General features: G+C 30.5%; 1 protein-coding gene across 1 annotated transcript; it reads left to right on the top strand.

Moving 5' to 3' along the window:
- Nucleotides 1-8,677, top strand: LOC106687301 (protein FAM50 homolog; the record flags this gene model as incomplete). Its single annotated transcript, XM_014431101.3, is given in 7 exon segments — nucleotides 1-373; nucleotides 469-658; nucleotides 1,957-2,121; nucleotides 2,924-3,121; nucleotides 5,251-5,353; nucleotides 7,177-7,331; nucleotides 7,974-8,677. Coding segments are annotated over 6 exon segments (1,020 nt in total). The 3' UTR covers nucleotides 8,193-8,677.
- Nucleotides 8,678-21,233: the final 12,556 nt, after the last annotated feature.

The following is a 21,233-nucleotide window of genomic DNA, read 5'->3' as shown; positions in this document are numbered from 1 at the left end:
ATGCCACGCCTACGAAAGGAATAGACCACGCCTACTGGCGTCACTCGGCCTGGAAGAGTACACTCTCCACTATATTCCTTCCTCCAAGTGTCGGATAGTATAGGACTTTCATGATAATGAAATGGATTATCTTTAAAAAAAAAATTAGTTTTGTTGAGATTTAAATTAAAAACTTATTAAAAATTGAACATGTCTGTTGAATTAACATGACAAAAGTATCCTTTAAGCAAATCGATTGTAACTTGGTGAGAGGATTTAACTAAGAATATTAGAGGTTACAGTAAATAAGGTTATAAACATATCTATTGATGTACTGGATATTTGTTTCATCCCTTAGTCATTAATCTTCAGCTCTGTGATTATTGTAATATTTGTGAGTAGTTTTCTTTTGTCTTAGTTAAACGTTTCTACTAATTAGTTTTAAGAATTTTTATTAATTAGTGGTTTGTTGTGATTTTTTAATTACAGGTTTCTAAAAATGGCTCATTACAAAGGAGCAGCCAGCGAGGCTGGCAGAGCTATGCAGCTTATAAAGAAAAGGGAACAGGCCCAAATGGAAATTGAATTTAGAAAGAAAAAAATTGAAGAAGATTTGAAGATTTCTAACATAGAAAATAAGTTTGCCGCTCACTATGATGCTGTTGAACAACAACTCAAGGTGAACTGCCTTTATAAATTTGAGTTTTTATTTATAATTGAAACTATATGAGTTCTTTTTTGTGAAATGATTAGTGTTTTACAATGTATCGTTCAGGTCACTGTTCTTCTACATAATATATAAATAGATTAATTAATCTTTTGCTTTTCATTATTTTTGTTAGGTAATATTAGTGATTATTGGTAAATTTACGTTATGGATTCTTATTATTCCATTATTACTCACTATTAATTCCTTTCTGTTAATGGCTAATTAATGCTATCTGTAATCATCATCATAGACGCTTCAACCCAGTATAGGACTTAGCTAGCAAGATTTTGGCTCCATTCCTCTCTGTCTTGTGCAAGTTTTTGTCAAGTTCTTGTTTTCAGAAATTTCTGTGTATTGGCTTTAACCTCGTCTGCTTATCTCAGTTGTGGCCATTCTCTCTTTTTGTCTTCCTTCCACATATTTAAACAAAAATGTCTTGATATACAAGTCACCATCCGTTAGAGTATGTCCAGCTCCATCCAGTTCCCAGTAAATTTGTACAACTCTATTTTGGGCCTCAGTCTATACTGTCATCAGTCACTATTCTTTACAGGGCCAATTATTCTTCTTAAAATGCTGTCTGTACTAATTTAGTTTATAACAAAAATGAAGTAATATGAGTATTCACAATGTTAGAGATTTAAGAAAATTATAAATTTTTTCTTTTTTCAAAATCAACTTAAATTTTGTAGAATCTTTATACATGTTTAAATGATGTAATGTAACTTAATTATGATTAAATTGAGTAGGTATTTGTTAATGTCGTATATTTTACACTTGGTAAATTTTTGTTGTGTCACACATTCTAACGTTGTGTTTTAATTTTCTATTCCTTAGTAGCTTAAAACCAGAATTTGCATTTTTAATTCATTAACTTCATGGTCTTGTTAGGATCACTATTTTGTTCAAGAATGTCATCAATCTATGAGACCATTTCTTTAAATTACATTTTTTAGATTCCATATTACTTTGATTTCATAAAATAGGTTTATAGTCGAGTTATATTATTTGAAGTTTTACAACTATAGATTTACAGATTCAGTGAGGAAAAAGAGATTGAGAGATGATCAAACCATTCCAATGTAAGTCGCATTGGAACAGACCTAGTTTTTGTGTATAATAAAAAATAAAACCAATAATATATTTTACTTTATTTCACAATTTTCAAAATTATCAATTTTATTTTCTAAAACTTTAATGTTAAATCAATTTATTATATAGGAAAAATTTAGTCTTTTGATGTATATTAATATTTTTTTATTCTTCAGACATCAACTATTGGTCTGGTTACATTAGACGAAATGAAAGCTAAACAAGAAAACATAGTTAAAGAAAGAGAAAGGAAACTAGCACAGAAACAAGCAGAAAAAGAAAGAGAACAATTAAGGCAGTTGGAAGAAAAGCAAGCTGAAAAGAACAGGCAAAAGAAACAGGTATTTTAAACTGATTTTTTTGTTTTATTTTTTCAACCTAAAAGATTTATTATTAAAATTTATGCATTGGATTGGTTTTGGGTATTGTTGGAGCCGTTGTTGGTGAACTGTCAAATATTGGTAACATTGTGTTTGGTTACAATTTATTATGCACTTTTCATAAAGTTGCTTTGTTATACATATGCATATAGCAATTTAATGATATTTACATGATTGAAAATATTTCAGTGGCTTTTTATTGGTTAATTGTTTATAATTGATAGTGTTTATGTAGATGACGGCTGTCTCTAAGTGCTGAGTGTTATTTATGGGAAGAATTGAATTTTTATGTTTCTTATCAGTTCTATGCTTACTTGCTTGGTTGGTTACTTATGTTGTTGTAGGAGCTTAAGGATTAGGGGTATCTACCACAAGGTAGAGAGGGATATCGAAAGAGGACACCCATAGGGTCTCCTCTGTCTTAGGTCTGGTCCTGTGAAAACTCGTTTTCAATTAGTTGCTGGGGTGGTTGGAAGAAAGAAGGTTTTCTGCCTCGCTTCTTGCTCTCCAAAGTTAAAGAAAGAACTAAAACTCAGACCATTATTGTTTTTATGGATCCATTATTGTTTAAATTGTTCATAATAAAGTTTATTTACTAGTTTATCTGAGAATCCACCTATTGATTTTTTTTATTAGACTGAGCTTGGAATTGGTACTCTTTTAAACTTTAAATCTGATATTGACAGTTAATTCCGTTTTTCTCTATTCACAATGTTTCATTTTAGTTTTGGCAGTTATATTTAATAATTAATCAGTTTTACAGATCCAAGCTCTTTCATTTTCTTTGAACGAGGATGGATTAGAAGAGGAAGAGGTTGAAGAAGAAGAAGAAGAAGAAGAAGAAATCGATATCAAGCCAATTGTTAAAAAAATCAAAAAAAATCCTGAGGTCGATACCAGTTTCCTTCCTGATAGAGAACGTGAAGAGCAAGAGACTCGTCTTAGAGAAGAATTAAGGCAGGTAAAAATCATAGCTTGTATTTATTGATTTTAGGTTAATTTTTACCATTTTCAAGTTTATATACTTTCATTGTTTTATATGAATCACTTTTATAAAAGTGAAATTTATAAACTTTAGGAGTTTTTTATATTTTTTGAGATTCATAGAATTTAATAATTTTTAACCGATAAGGTAACTGTTTATCTAAAAAAAGAAAAAAGAAATTAGAAATTAAAATATTAGAATCCACACATAAGTGTATTATAAATTATGAAGAAGATGGCCAGGGGTATGGTCAAAATAATCACTGTTCCTAAAGCTCTCAACTGGAACAGCCCTGATGAAGCTCTACAAAGTGGGACGGAATGTTGGCAAGTAAATAGTTGTTAACAATTTTTTGTTTTCTTTTGACCACACTCCTGACCATCTTCTTCATAATTCATAAATAAAACCAAAAAAACAATATTAGTAACTTTTGCTGTGATATTAAGGACAAAATATATATAAATAAAAATGCAGGAATAATTTATGAAATTAACAGTTTGAACTATTCAGGACATCTAGAATATCTAAAAGACAAAATTTATCAGGAAACGATTGTAAGGATAAAAATAATCTTTTATATAACTTTTGTAATTAAACAAAAATGCATTAGTGCAACACCAATGCGAAAAAAGGACAAAATTTTGATTAACAGGATGTTAAAGTACTGTATAAAGAACAGAATCTTTTCTAAAGAAAACTCTTACAAGTAATAACAATAACTGAAAATTTGAACAATGCAATCAGTTACGAAACAGATTCAGGAAAAATTAATGCAAAATATGCTGAGCTCCTTAATAAGTTGAACAATTAATTGAACTACTGCATTTTAAAAATAAAAAGAGCTTAATAGGAAATCCGATAGAGTGCATTGAAAAGACTGTTAGCTCCCAATCTAACGAGGCTGAAAACAGGTTACCTTAAAGTCTGATTGGGGCTCCACCAGGATGTCTCTACTTGGTCAGTATTTTTGGAGTTGTTACTTCAAAGTCTTTCCATCTTCCTTTCTCTTACTAGCTCTGAGGACTGGTGCCCTCCGCATAACCTTCTATTTTACAATATCTGGAGATTGATTTCCTACGGTGTTGTAATAATGCTAAAAAAAACCCAGCTTTTCTATTCTAGTCTACATCTTATTTCTGCCTACCTTCTTACATTAGTAATTCTGAAGTTATAAATGAACAAGTAATATCAAGGCCTTCTAAGAGATCGTATTAATAGCTCTCCTGATAAACAACAAATGAATCTATAAAGAATTAATTTTAACTAAAATTGGGTTTTAATGGGGATCAGTGGAGGAGATATGTAAGCAGCACTTATTAGTTTGAAATTTTCAGGTTTACTTAGCCTTTTATTTACTAATCAAAGTTTTAATATATTAATAATATTGTACCCAATATGAATGAATGAATAAATGAAATGAATGAATGAAAAAATAATTTTATGCTGGAACAAATGTCCCTTACGAACAAATACATGGTTCATACATTAAGATTAATTGTTTGGCGAATATTTAGAAAGTTTCAGTGTGCAGGAAATTACATTAAAACATTAGGTTAAATTACAGTTTATACTGGTAGTCGATTTATAGCTATATAGATTGTTCAGATTGATGTGGAGGTTTGGTTATGTAGTAAGTGAAAGAATGGGTGTTGTTTAAAGGAAAGAATAGGTGAGGATTAGTGAATAGAGATAGGAAGAGAATTCCAGAAGGAATGAGTACAGGTATGACAAAGGATTCACTGATGGATAAGAATTTGCTGATGTAGGCGGTTCTATGGAAGGGCATATATTAATCAATCAGTTGGCATTTGATGTTTAATGAATGGATGGATGAATGTATGACTGAGGAGGTCAATAATAAGAATATAGTTTTTTTTATTTTTAAGTCTTGGAATAGGAAAACATCAATGAAGTATTGCCTTCGGAAGGTTGGATAAAGCCACTTTAACCCGGTATACCAATGGGAGACATGAGAGTGCCTGGCAAGCCTGAAGATACATATGGGGTCATATGAGGCATGGCTAAATGCTACAATTAATAGCTGTATCTTATACAGTACAATCGCTTTTTGAATTATTGTTAATATATACAACACTAACTTACAGGAGTGGGTGGCGAAGCAGAGCACTTTAAAGGAAGAAGATATTGACATTACATTCAGTTATTGGGATGGCTCTGGTCATAGGAAAACCGTCAGGATGAAGAAAGGTACTTAATTATTTATTATAAATTAATTTGTATATAATAAAAATTTAGTGTTAATTATCTGATTTGTCCACTCACGATTTTCCTTGCCATTTTATGACCAGAATAATAATAGCTTGCTGTATCTTCACTAATATTGATCTGCTAAATATTTTGCTTTTATATATTTATTTTTTTGTTTATATTATTTGAAAATTTAATTATCATTCAAACGAGCATATGAAATGTTACGAATTCTTTTGAAAAACTAATAAACCAGAAGTGAGTTAGGTAATCATGGGAAGCACTATACTTTTAAAACAAGTATACAAACTTTCATACGCTATATAAAGATATTAATTACCAAAGGCTAATACTGTCCCGAGAAGAAAAAGTTATGATGAAAATTAAATTTTATTGATGGCTTATGTTTTTAAAAATATTTTACATTGAAATAAAATATTTTATTACAAAATTAACAGTTAACATTCAATTAAAATTACTAGTTAACATTCAACTTAACTGGTAGTGAAATTAGTAAGTATGATTTAAAATGTGATAGATAAATGACTATTGCTTATAATTGTACTTAACTGAATAGGAACATCATAAATTGTAAAATCTTATTGAACGGACATCAAAAGTTCTGTTCATAACACACGTGTTCTAAAATGACTTTTTGCTTTGTGTAAAAAGTTCTACACAAAACTGTTTGCTAACATTGGTCTAATTAAGATTTTTCTTTTTTAGTTTAGCTTCAAATGTTAAACAATATGATTATCATTCAAATGCTATTAATTAATGAACAGGTTTATATGAGAATCCGCTCTATGTTCTGTCAAAAATTGATTCAGTAGGCCTGTCTTTATATTAGTAGTAATCGGTTGCAGACTTCATTCAGAAACAACAGGTAGTTTTAAATTAATGGAGTGAGGAGCTTCAGTTGAGAGGGTATTAGTGCTGTGGTAAGCAAAGCTGTACTTCTTGGAAGGGATGATGATGAGGAAGCATTAACCTGTATCAGAATACCTCTTCAATTAGTGGATGCCTATGAGCACCTGGAAACAATAATTAACAAAGAGGGGAAGTAGATCATGATCTATTTCATAGAGCGAAAAAAAGCAAAAGAAGTATACTCCAACATAAGTTTATAAAGTCATAGGAATGAAGGAAATAAGCAACAAGACAGAGATATTTATATTTAAAACAATATTCCTACCCGTTCCGCTTAATGGAGCATAGAGTTAGACAGTCCTAGATCATCATGCGAGTTAAATGACATTGGAGATGAAGTTCTTAAAAAAAAACCCAGCCCATGAGGCTAACTGAGATACATATGAATTACTTTGCCAGCCTTGGTAGGATAAAAGGCTGTTCTCTAACAAAAATTAGGGGAATTGCGAATAATCAGAACAGCTAAAGAAAATGGACCGAGACTAAACCTTCATGCCTTCTCGCTACATCAAGGTAAAGAAATAAGTGACATTTTAGGTTGATTGTTAAATAAAAGCAGGAGATTGGTGTACCTTGCTACAGCATGTGCTTATACCCGTTTAAAGGTAATGGTTCAGGTTGATGTTTGACTTCTTTTTTAATGTTGAAATCAGTTTTCAAAGAAAATTTTAGTTATTGAACATTGAGCTGAAAATTTAATTGATTCGCTGTTAGATTAGGTTTTTTTTTTTTGAGAAAACATGCTGAGAGATCTTTTATTTATTTAATACAGCTTTAAAAATTGTATAGTTTACCTAATTTTTATTTACTTCCTTCATTGAGGTTCTCATTCATTTAGGAAATTGACTTCAATTTATGATGATATTCAATATTTTTTTTATTTCAATTACCAGGGAACTCAATTTATCAGTTTCTCCAACGATGCCTGGAAGTCCTTCGGAGGGAGTTTAGCGAATTGAAGACAGTCACCGCTGACCAACTGATGTATGTAAAAGAAGACTTGATTCTACCTCATCATTACACATTTTATGACTTCATTGTTACTAAGGTAAATTTCAATTAATGTAGAAAATGTTTTTTGGTTCTAGTTATTTTAAAGAATAGCATTTAGCCATTTATAAAAAACAAATAAATAAGTTAAAAATAATAAATAAATAAGTTAAAAACAAATAAATAGGTTAAAAACAAATAAATAGGTTAAAATCAAATACAAATATTATACACCCATACCCTCAAAACTAATTTCTATGCAGGTGATGATGTATAAATCCCAGGGAGTCCAAAGCAATATGTTCGGGCAAGATCGCAATGCCTGTAACATCTTAGTTTTCTGAAAACTCATTCTATTTAATGGAAGTATAATATTTTCTCAAACTTATTTTATATTAAAGTATGAAGACAATCATATATTAAACAAAAAACTTGGATCAATGTCTCTTGAGAGACAAGGAATATTAAAATGGTTATGCCTTAATAATATTAAAAACAGGTCATTGCTTCCTCATTCCAGCAGCATTTCAAGTGAGTTATTCTCGTGAAGTTGAATAGACACAGTTCTCTGGAAATGAAGAGTCTGCTCTAATCTTTTTAAGAAAATAACAATTATATAAACAAATTATAATTATAATTACTTATAATGTTAATAAATAAATCAGAAATATTCATAGATATATGTTGTCTTGATTTACAGGCGAGGGGCAAAAGCGGACCACTGTTTGTTTTCGATGCACGGGATGACATCAGATTAGTTTCAGATGCTTCAATTGAAAAAGAAGATTCTCATGCTGGGAAAGTTCTCCTCAGATCATGGTATGAAAGGAATAAACACATATTCCCAGCCAGTCGGTGGGAACCGTTCGATCCGACTAAATCCTATGACAAGTATACAGTAAAAGACAAGAAGAAATAAACATTTATGTTATCGTTATTTTAATTAATTTTGTATGTATTTTTTATTGAAACTTCCATGAAGCCTATAATTTAAGTTCCATTTAAAGAATAATAATTAAAAATTATTCAATGAAATAAAAGAGATGATCAGGAGTGCAGTAAAAAAGAAACAAAAAATAGATTTCAAATATTTATTTTTCAACGTTTCGACCCACTGAAGGTGGGTGAAGCACTGATGGAGACCTACATTGTGGGTCGAAACATTAGTAAATAAATAATTAAGAACTATTTTTTGTTTCATCTTGACCGTGCATTCCTTGACCATCTCCTTTGTATTCATTTACGCTCAATCATTTATATATTCAATATTCAATAAAATATTTTATGATTGGTTTCGTTTATATAAATATTTTAACTGAAATAACCTTGATGTTTTAAATTATTAATAGAAATGTTCTACTTTTGTCAATACCTTAAAAATAAAATGTATTCTTAAAACTCTTATTTGTTGTACATCTCCTAACTGGCATCAGAAATTATTAATTTTCCTTAGCTTAATATGGTTGTGAAAGTAATAAAAAGTAAACTATTGGTAATATGTAAGAAATAATATAACTCTAGTAGTTTTAGAGTATTTTTGTTTAATATAAAGTATAATTAAGGTCATTCTTGAACTTCTGTAATACATAAACTTACTTTTTTTTTTATTTAATGAGTTCTTCAATGGGATGACTCATTTATTCTAATTTATAATAAATAAATAGATTGGTAGTCATAACAATTTAATCAATACAAAGTGATTTTTTTAGGAAAATTCCACAACAGATCACCTCAATTAAAACTTAAGATTCTCATTTGTTAACTTACATATAAAATTAATTTTTGAACTTTTGCTTTGAAACTCTTTCATTTTTCCACCCCCTACCTGGCCTTTTTTTAAAAAATGGAACGGGTTATCTTATAGCTAACGAACCTGATATAGCCAGAGTAGGAGTATCAAGTTTTCATCCTGTGGTACCTCCACAAAATAAAAGTCAACCCGCCTAAACCAAAACAATTTTTATGGAGCTGTTAAACATAAACAGTTTTTTTTTTTCAACTTTAACTTATTTTATTAATAGTCAAATCAACTTGAACTACAAAAGCTCTTCCTTCCTCCAATCTTTAACTATTGTTTTCGATAGCTTTGATGCTTCTGAATAGAGACTAGATTTTAGTGCAGTAAAAAAATCGAATCACTTGTCTTAAAAAATCCATGCTGAGGCAGTTGTTTTATATTAGATGGTTCTGACTTCAATTGAAGCTGTGAGGTATGCCAGAAGGCATCGGCAATGCGTGTTTATACAGATTAGGTAACTGGTTAGGTGATGAATGGACAGAATGAGTCTTACGGGAACTAGCCGCAAGTCTTTGAATGATGAAAACTTCGCTCTGCAGGAAATGAGCCTGCAGTCGGAAGAGAGTCACAGTCCTCATAAAAGGAGAGAAGGTAGAGGAAGGAGTAGAGATTCAGAGAAGGCAGAATGAAATAAAAGTTATATACATTTCCAAAAATAGTACTAGAATATATTGATTAAATAAGTACAACTCACTACCCCCAAAGGAGGAGAATACTCTGAGGGAGACAGTCACATTAAGGATCCACTAATTTCTGCTTAGTCAACTGTCTGGGCTATTAAACGCCATCGAGAGATGTTATGAGTATGACGTTTGCTTTTAGTGGATCAGAAGATTCTATAGTAATATTTATTGCTTCTAGTAATACTAAATGGGTAAATTTATGTATGAAACACCCTCATTTTCTAAAAAAAAAAGCCTCGTGTAATTTATAATATTAATATATAAATGTAAAAAATATCTAGCCTTGTTGGAATCAAAGTAAACTTGGTAAATACTAACCACATTTATGCAAAATAAACAAAAAAATGTTCTAATTTAATTAAAAACCTAAAAATTTGTCCAAAATTGAAAATATAAGTGGAAGTAACTGTATTTAATGTATACTTGTTTTGAAGATGGGTAGACTGAATTTTAAATTTCTTAAACTTACCACAATATAAATTTTTAGTTAAATTAACTAAGATGTCATATAAAAAGGGTTATTTATAGTATTAAATTCCCATAATAAACTCCCAACATTGGATTGGCATTTCCAAATTCCGGAATTCTTTATTAATCGAAATTTTAATATTGCATTTGAAGTTTCATTTTTTAAGTTTAATTAAATCAGGAACAAAATGAATACCTAAAACAAAATTTTTGAAACGTGAAATTGATTTTTATTTTATTTTTTTTAAATCGCAAGTACCAAAATTTTTTTTATGAAAAAACTGCGGACTAACCCCCTCCCCCATTTTACGAGTTATAAACTGTTCATTTAATTGTACTACACGTTGCTCACATTGTATAACTGTAATTTACATGTTTTCTGTAGTTCAGATTGTATTATTTTTCAATATAGTGTAATAAATATAAATATATTGTGCTTCCTTTACTTTTCTAACTGTCAAGACTTTAAGTTTTCAAATCGCCTTCTAGTTCGAGGTTTTTATAACTGTTCACTACTTAAGCTTTCTATTCGCCGAGAGAGTAAAATAAATTATAACACGGTGGCACTAAATTTTTTTTTTATAATAGAGAGATTTATTTTAAACTTAAAAACTTAATTGTATCACAGAGGGAATCAACTTGTTATTTTCTAACAGCCCTGATGCTACGGCCTCCACAGATTTTGTTTTTTCCTCTCCTCCTGTAGATCGCAGCAGCAATCGCCCTACAATACTAGAACTAGTGTACGATAGTAGGGCAAAAAATAGCTACAGTTGAAACTAATAGCTAAAATTGCCATGGATATATTTATTTATCAATGGTTCATTCATGAATAAGGGTCGTATCCCTGGCAATTTTAGCTATAGATAATTTTTGCCCAACAGGACCCTGTTTCATAATAAAGTAGAAACTAATACTATAATAAAGTAGAAACTAATACTATTAGTCTTGTGGATTAATCTTAATTCAATTATACAAACTTGTACTTTAGTATTTTTTAATTCCTGTAGTCATCCCTATATGAAAAAAATAAGTATTAGTATTATTACCACACTAGTTTCTACACTTGTACTAATGAACTAATACTTAATAGTTTATGAAACAGGGCCCTGGTGTAAGAGATAGAAATAATTGAGCTCATATCATGAATCATTCAACTGAATATTAATGGTTAGTTTCGTGACATATTCTATTTGATCTTTTCATGAATGACACAATTTTTTTTTTAATTAAAAGAATGATTTCATTACTAAAACTTAAAAAATGAACAAAAGTAATTTCGGGCTAGGAATCTTCAAAATTTGCGGTTCCATTTAGTGCCCCAAAAAACTAGTATAGATAGTTTGATGATTCTGCCATGATTAAAATTTTCTGTTGAAATTTGAAGCTAGAGAACAGATGCCATGGCATGAAAATTCGGTCTCTACGTATAAAGTCAATCTATAAGTATCTTTAACATATTCCACCGTATTTTGATTCTAATAAAATTTTTTTTTTATTTATTATTTTGTTTCGTTAGAGAGATGAAGAGTATATAAACTCCATTAGTTGTGTTGATGCGTTATTCATCTCGTTTTGCATCATCAAAATTGAATAAAAATACGGGTGAATTGGCTATTTTGATCCATCCGTGGCACACTCTTCAAATATACACTAAATATTAGGTCGAGTCATAAGTAACTTCCGATGCAGCTAAGTAGAATTTATTGTTCGTATTTATCCGCTATGATTTACCATGACAACAAGTTTTTGTTTTCCCTATATAGGCTTCATTTAGTCTTTTGTCAACTGTTTTGTGTGTGATATACGTTAAGTTAAACTGTTTTTTTTTTAACCTCTGAAATAGAGGGTCAAAAAGCACATGTTCGTCATATGGGAATTTAAACAAGGCGAAATTCCGTTCTGGAGATATGACCTTAAAAGGCGAACCTTCCGACTTTGACGACATTCTTTTAAAGGAAACATTGGAGCAAAACCCATGTCGATCAACAAGAGGTATAGTAGGTAGGTCAAATACATCACAATCAACTGTGAACCGCTACCTGGATAAATGAGGAAAATTCAGCAAGTCAGGAGTATGGGTACTTCCCAATCTGAATAACGGAATAAAGAAGATCATATGTTAATCACCATACGTCTACTCTCAAAGGCAAAAATTGAGCCTTTTTTAAACAGGATTGTAACAGGCGATGAAAAATGGGTTACCTATGCCAATATCGTCCCCAAAAGACAGTGGCTTGGTAAGGATCAACTACCCCTACCAGATCCAAAACCAAACATCCATGGCAAAAAAATATTATTGTTAGTACGGTAGGACTTTCAAGGAATAATTCACCACTAGTTGTTGAAGTCAAATTTAACAATTTCTGCGGATAGATATGTTCAGCAGTTGCAAAGTGTGCAAGAGAACTCCCTGAAAACATCCTGCAATCGTGAATCGCAAAAACGTCATTCTTTTTCACGGCAATGCGCGACTACATACAGCAAGGGTGATTCAAGAAAAAAATGTTGAGCTTGCATGGCCTGTTTTACCAAATCCACCTTACTCAACGGATTTTCCCTCGACAGACTACTTTTTCTGTTCCTTACAAAGCGTTTTGTTTTGAATGGAAAAACCTTTAATTCTGAAACTAACTTAAAAAAACTTCTGCTAGTTCAAACCAACCACATATTATTAGGAAGGAATTGATTAACAGCCAGGATGATGGGAAAAGGTAATAGATAGTAATGGTGAATACATTATAAATTAACATAATTTTGTTATTTAATTAGCGCCAAACAAATGTCTGATAAAATAGAATTTACTTACGACTCGACCTATTATAATTTTACGGTGTAGAAAACGTGAGCGCGGCACTTCAAGTCATTGCAAAGTACTTCAAGTAGAGTCAGTTTCTGAAAAATGAGCTCTAACAGAGCTGTAGTTTATGACGTTTATCTTTGTAGGAGCAGCAGTTTTCATGATATTCGCCAAAACTAATATACAAATTATTCATTTTTCGTTATTTGCAAACAAATGTTGCTTTTTGTAAAACTGTATCTGGAACTATTGAACTAAAAGAGCTCTATTTTGGAAAGTTTACTTTATTATAATGTGTGGAAATAATGTGCAATGAAGTTTTTTAGTGTTTTTGGTTATTTTTAAAGATTAAGCAAACATTTCAGATTCTTATTAAATAAAATTAACTAAGAGAGAGTGCACATTAAATTCTTCAGCATTAACTGTATCTCTTGCATTGTCCTGGTAAAAATTGAATCTTTTTCTGACGGAAAAAAAAATCAGTACCGCTACAAATTAAATCCAAAAGCTTCCTTACTTTCGACAGTGAGCAAGCAAAATTGAATAGTTTTTTATTTATTTATTGACATGTACAATTACATTTAAATGACAATACATCTAGTAAATTTGATGTAAGATCATAATGGCATGTTACAGGCATGTAGAGTTAACTAAATTTAGTAAAATTAACTAAGGCAGAGTGCACATTAAATTATTCAGCTTTTACTGTATCTCTTGCATAGTCCAGGTAAAAATAGAATCTTGTTCTGATGGAAAAAAAAAAAAATCAGTGCCGCTACAAATCATGATGGGTTAGAGCTTTAATACTTTTTAAGGAAGCACTATTACTAGACCAACAGTTGTACAAGGAGGTGAATTGGTCAGCACCACGCTCGACCACCAGATTTCTCCCCAATCACCCAGCTTACAGTTAACCTATTTTTTGTTATTAATAAAAATTAAAATCTATACCGCTACAACCCATGAAGGGTCAAGGGTGCAGTACTTTGTAAGGGAGCTCTGTTACTAGACCAACGGTTGTGCAAGGAGGTGATTTAGTCCGAATCACGGTTGACCGCCAGATTTTTACCCAATTTATGGGGCTGGGTGGACCCTAGGAGGGCTCCAAAACCCACAGGATTGACTCACGGCTGCAATGTAACAGATACTAAAGACACTAAAACAATTTTCCTTACCACGCTGCCACCGCGCTCCCATTTCTTTGTTATACCAAGGTTAAATTTTTAACAGAAAATAAGGTAAAAGAAAAGAGCTCTATTTTAGATGATATAGTATATTATAATGTGTGAAAATAATGTGGAATGAAGTTTTTTAGTGTTGTTGGTAGTTTAAATTATGAAATATGAAAAATTATTTTTTTGTAACATTTTGAAACAACGGCCATTTTTTATTCATCCTTGCCATGGTGGACAGATTCATCAATTTTGACTAATACATATATATAGTTTTCATTGAAGTAATCAAACATTGGGATGAAATAACTTCCTGTGGTGGTTGAGCGTACAAGCCCCAGTTGAGAGTGTACTGCGGGAACTGTAGCCACCCAGCGCCGCACAGTGCTCCACAATGGACGAGTTAGTAAATAAATTAAATATATTCATCTAGTCAGTGGCGTAGTTTGTATTTATTTTCGAGAAGAGAGAGTACCCAACTGTAGGAATCCAGTCCTCTGAATGATGTTAATGGAGTTGAAAGAAAATGAAAGATATTTTAGCGAAATTGACTCCCTAAAATTATTCTAGCATTTTTTTATAAACTATATTCACTATTCCAGTATTTAAGGTAGATTTGAAATCTATTAATCAATTTTTATACAACAAGATAATGTAATGAATAACTTTGAAATATATTAATTGATTTTTATACGACCATATAATGTACGGAATAAATTGCAGAAATAAAATATTTATCTTTGTATATAATATTTTCACTTCTTTGAGAATTATTGTTTAAATAATCGGTTTTTATTGTTTAAATAAAATAATTTGTATCAAAGTTAAGTCTTAAAACACTGTTTATTATTTCTCTAAATGTCCAAAGTTTCGGCCAACCTGGCCATCCTCAAGGACAATCTTAAATATAAATTTACACCTTACATCCAATAATTTAAAAACTTTTTGCAGACTATTCATTCCAGATCATTAATTTTAGTCAAATCACTCTATTTTGTAACTTTTCCATTAATTTTTTTAATTTATTTGCAACAGTATTTACATCAAAATAGATTAATACAGATATGTAGAGAAACTACCCATTGGTAGCACCTTAATCATATTTCTACATTAGAAGGTCTAGAGGCCATCTTCTTTTCAGACGCCCTGGAGGATTGTCAGGAATAGAAGAAGAAGCAAGGTTAGAAAATAGAGGATTTTGATGGTTAGGGAGTTTATAATGGAAGGATTGATATCTAGTTCGGGCTAGATCGGTTACATAGGGAACACTGAGATCTTAGTGTACGATTTTATTTTTGACAAAGTAAGGAGCATTGAGCATTTACGAAGGATTTTGGAATGTAAGGAATGTATACGAGAGAAATTCAAAGATTTAGTGGAGTCCCAAAGCTAAACTCCGAGATTCAGATAGGCCTTATTACAGTCGTGTAGATCAGTCTTTTGTAATAGATTGGAAGTTTAGACCGTTTGTCTTGTAAGTGCTGTAATAGTCGGAATCGACGTGCAGTCTCCTGTCTTTTCAGTCTTGTGTGAGGATTCCAAGTTAGTCGTTTGTCCAGTTGCAACCCAAGGTAGCGGATCTGTTCGATATGGGTAAGAGCAATATTATTAAAGAATACTGTGGGGTATTCGTTGGGTTTACGACAATCTTAAGTATAAATTTACGCCTCACATCCAACAATTTAAAAATAAATTTACAGGCTATTCTGCGCAAGTCATTAACTTTAGGCAAATCAGTCTATTTTGTCACTTTTTCATTAAATTTTAGGCCTTTTAAATACAGATTAACTTAATACTATTATCACACATTTTTTTTAACTTTAGAAATTGTATGCATTATATCAGTACTTTAAGGTAGATTTGAAATCTATTTTTATACGACAAGATAATGTAAGGAATAAATTGCAGAAACAAAATATTCATCGTTTGTAACGAACTTTTAGGTCATTTTGTCCGAAAACTGATTGCTTTGCGAAAGAACAGCAATAGAAGGCAACATTGTGGGTTCGCTTTGTTGTACAGTACACACTACACTGTACCTGATTCCTTTGTTATACAAAAAATCATAAAGAGAAATGTATAGCACTCTATTTATATAATTTTCATTTAGAAATGGAAGTATTTTGTAATTTCGAGGTGGTTTTGTAACTTATCGGACGCGAAAGAACTCAATGATTTTAATTTTTTCATTTATTTATTATGCAGAACTCACATTAGTCACTCGAAATTTTCAAATGTCACTTAATATATCTAAATTACCTATCTTATCTATCTAAATTATCTAATTAATTAATCTAGTGACCTGAAGATGATACATTACCGACCGATAGTCTAGATTGAAGCTCGGTTGCTGACCATGGATTTTTCGATAATACTGTTGTTTTTTTTGTACATATGTATTTAATATGAAAATATTAGTTCTTAGAGATTACGTTTTTATTGAGTGATGATTTCAATTGTTCTTCATATTTTTATTGAAAATTATTAGGGTTTTTTATTAAAAGAATTTTTAATATTAATTTTCAATGATTACGTTTATACTTGTTAATATTTTGTTTATTTATTTAAATAAAGTAGTTTATAGTGTTCATCTTAGATTTATGAATAACTATATCTCAGGAACCATTAGACGTACAGGTGTCTGTCAGCACTCAAATTAAAGCTGATTCATATGCAAACATCATAAAGAGGGTTAATATTTTAGCAAATTTACTCTACATCAAATGATGTTCTGTTATGTTTTCTAGAGTTGTAGGTGGTTTTAAAGAAATCAAGATTCGAACGAAAAACTATTTTTTTTTTTTTTTAGCGTTTTGGAACTGCCACCATTTTCTATTCTTCTTATAGTTGGCAAACTCTAATTATTTTGTATGTAATGTATAATTTTGACTAGTAATTATACATAGTTTTCATTAAATTACTCAAAAATTGGGCTGAAATAATTAACTTTTTTCTACTCTTGGTCTCTTGAACAGTGTGTGTTTAAAGAGCCAAGCTCAAAAACGAACCTAAAATTAAACATTTACGGGTATATGCCTGGGATGTGACGGAACCTTTTTGAAAACAATTAACCAATCCGAAGTGCTACTTTATATATTATGGTAGATTATACACTTTTTAAAGATTTTCTCAAAAACGGTTCGAACAATTCTGATTAAACTGAGAGTATCAGTGTACAATCAAATGATCTCTAGGTCTTAGCCTCAAAGAAATTTTCTGGCCGGGCTTAAATGATGAATTTAAAAAAAATCGAGTACTTTTAATTTTGTTTATGTGAATTAATTAACCATCTCACTTTTTTATTATTTAAGAGAAATGATAAATATAAAAGAATTTGATAATTAACTCAAGAAGATAGAAAAAATATTTAAGTAAGAGTAGTAATTTAGCCATATAAAAAGTAGGGAAGCCAATGATTTAAAAAAAAAAATGATTTTCAACAAAGCAAGTAGTAGAAGGTAATAATGATGAATTATGAAAAACATACAAATAAAAGGTTTGTTCTATCGCATGCTCAACGCGTTTTTCTTTTTCTCCACTTTAAAAAAATGTAAAGATTCCATCCAGGAGCGCACTCGATGAGAACATGTCAAAATAAGCTAAGGGTCCACCTACTCATGCTCTTTCATAATGAAGTACAAAATAATACTATTAATCTTATTGTTTTTATTTGATACAATTTTACTGACTTATAAAATTCTGCTAGATAATTTTTAACTTTTAAACTCATGTAATACCACTAATAGTCGTCTCCATCATAAAACTAAATGTGTTGGTGCTTGTACTTTATTGTTTGTATACTTGTACTTATGGATTAATACTGGTCTATATATTGGCTTTCATCATGAAACTGGCCCAAGGCCATTTAAGGGAAGAACGCCAAAAAAGAAGAAAAGTGCTTTCAGGTCACTATAATAATTAAATAGTTACATATATTTAACCTGCATTCACTAATTAATTGTTTTTTTCTGTTTTAGAGGGACCGAAAAAAAAATTAACTTATAATTTATATTTATTTGTCTTTCCGTTGATAGGATGACTCGCACCATAAAATCATAATTAGTATTTTAAATACTGATTTTGTAATAATTCTCATAATTATTATAAGTAGAATGTTAGATTTTAGTAAACTGTTATGTTTTTTTTTCTTTTTCTGTCATACTTTTGTAAAAAAGAAAAATGTTCAAATTTTGTATCGGGAAATAATTTTAATTTCTATTGATTTATTGATATTTACAACCGTATTTCATAACAATACATCTAATAAATTAGTACAAGAGCCAAAGAGGAGAGAAAAAGCAGTTATCTCACCTCAATTTTTGATTACTTTAATGAAAACTATGTATAATTAATAGTCAAAATTGATGAGTCTACCAAGTATAGGTAGGGGGAATAAAAAATGGCGGCTGTTTCAAAGTGATAAAAAAAACTAGTTTTTCATTTCGTGCTCTATATCTTAAAAAGTAGGAACAACAAAAGAAAACCTAAGAGGTCGTCATTTAAAGAAGAGTAAATTTGCTAAAATATGAGCTCTAATAGAGTTATTTACGTTAAATAGTTTTCGAGATATAGCTTTTTAAAAAGCAACATTTCATAAAAATGTTGTATGGGACGTACTGAAAGATCGGTAGTTAGTGAATTTATTTTGAAAATTTATATCTCAAAAACTATTTGACGTACAGATATCTATTAGCACTCAAATTAAAGCTAAATAATTGTACAATAATGAAGTTTTTCATAAATCAAACTTATTGTCCGAACAACTATAAATCAATTTATTTTAGTAAATATCATGAAAACTACTATACCTACGAAAGTAAAGAACAAAAACTTCTTTATAGTTCATTAAAATAGCTTTAATTTGAATGCTAACAGACATCTGTACGTCACATAGTTCCTGAGATATAGATTTCTCAAAATAAATTAACTAACTACTAATCTTTCAGTAGATTTTAAGAAATTTTGGTTTTAACAAGCTATATCTCGAGAACTATTGGATGTAAATAGCTCTTTTAGGGATAATATTTCAGCAAATTTACTCTTCTTTAAACAATGTTCTCTTAGATTTTCTAGTGTTGTTGGTTTTAAGTATAGAGCTCCGAATGAAAAATGAATGTTTTTTAAGGTTTTGAAATAACCGCCATTTTTTATTCCCCCTACCTATACTTGGCAGACTCATCAATTTGGACTTGTAATTATACATAGTTTTCATTAAAGTAATCGAAAATTGGGGTGATATAACTGCCTTTTTTTCTGCCTTGTACTAAATGTGATATTAGAGTTAAAATGATCCTTGTGGAGAAACTACCTATTGGTAGTACTCCAGAAAAATAGTATTAAAAATACTTTTAAAGTATCTAATGGAACAAATGATATAGCTAAACAGGAGAATGGTTTATGGTTTTGTGTACTAAGACAACAAAAAGACCATCTCTCCCCACTTTATGCCTATCCCACATTCGTTTTTTGTCACACGTCGCTGGCTTTAAACACTGGTTATGGTGTTTCTGATTTATTTTTTATTTATTTATTCTTTCTTGACTTTTATTCATACTCATCTTATTTACCCTTAGATTTCCGTCTCTTAGATTCCGTGTAAAATTTCTATTTCTCTTATACTTTTCTGTTTTTACGTCTCCTATTCGTTTTAAATCTGTTATTTATTTTTTTTATATAATTATTATCGTAAATTTTATTTTTATTTCATTATGTTAATTTTTTAATATAACTTTTCACTTATATTTCCATAATTTTTAACCCCAGCCATAGTTTTCTTCTTTGTATCTTATTATATTACATTGATAACATATTTTTAGTTGTTTGGTCAACATATTTTTTAATCCTGATGAAGTCCCGCAAAATGGGGCGAAACGTCGGTAAATAAATAGTTGTTAACTATTTTTCGTTCCTTTTTGACTGTAACCACGACCATCTCCTACATATTCAGAAAAATACGGTCGTTCATTTATGTATATTAACCCGGGAGAGGTGTACCCTTGTGCTCATATTAGGAAATAAATATATTTTCCAAGTATTTCATTTGTTTTGTTTATACTTTTGTCTACCTTTCGCTAACCCTTTGATATTGTTATTGCCGCTTGTTTATGTTATTCTCTATTTTACCTTGCCACGGCAAGACTGAGCATTTCTCTCACCAGTACAATCCTAATATATCTTTTTTTTTTTTCTCATTTGAGCATTATGCTCACCTGAACACCTCCTGTGTTTCTCTTTTTAAATCATGAGCGGAAGAAATAAGATCTTAGATCTTTTACGAAATCTGGATTATTTAGCACATGATGGAAGAGCTACAATTTACAATTGCATTGAAAGTAATCTTAGAGATTGTTTTCATCATCACATCCAATTATATTTTTAAAAAATAGTACGAATGGTCTACTATGAAATAAATGCTCACGGGACACCTCTTAGGGGCCAAAAAGTATGACACTCCTCCAGGGCTAAAATATTAAACATTTACATGCTAAAAAATAAAGTCTCAAAAGTCTGTCACAATTGCTTTGTTTTTTTAATGCCACTTCATTTATGAAACTCTTCAGCTTGTTTACCAAATTTATTTTTCTTAGTTATTGGAATTAGGATATAAGTTGTTTTCTTAGATACATATAAATCTGAATTGAAAAGAAAATTTAAAACAGTATATAATAGATTATATAGGATGTGTTTGAAAAAACTGTTAAATGCGTTTTCCGAGTTTGGGCTCCCAATGAACTAGCGCAAAGTTAACTGATATATTATCCAAAAATACAGACATTGCCTCGCTGGAAGAGAGTGGCCGATGTAGACATGGACACTATTACAATAGCCTATTAACTACAGGGGTAAGGGTAAGGCGAAGGGGTTGGTTATTGATCAACTGTGCCGCGGCCGTTGCCAGTCGGGAACGAGCCGCTCAAGGTAAGGGACACAACTCAGCACCTTGAACAGCACATGCACCACCAGCACATAGTCGCTATTTATATACACATGTGTTGTCAATAAAATTGATTGTTGCATTTTATATTAGTTTTCATTTTTA

The sequence above is a fragment of the Halyomorpha halys genome, unplaced genomic scaffold (assembly GCF_000696795.3).
Source record: "Halyomorpha halys isolate HHAL.00 unplaced genomic scaffold, Hhal_1.1 Scaffold945.1, whole genome shotgun sequence".
Classification (NCBI taxonomy): Eukaryota; Metazoa; Arthropoda; class Insecta; order Hemiptera; family Pentatomidae; genus Halyomorpha; species Halyomorpha halys.
This window is presented reverse-complemented; position numbering and strand designations above follow the sequence as displayed.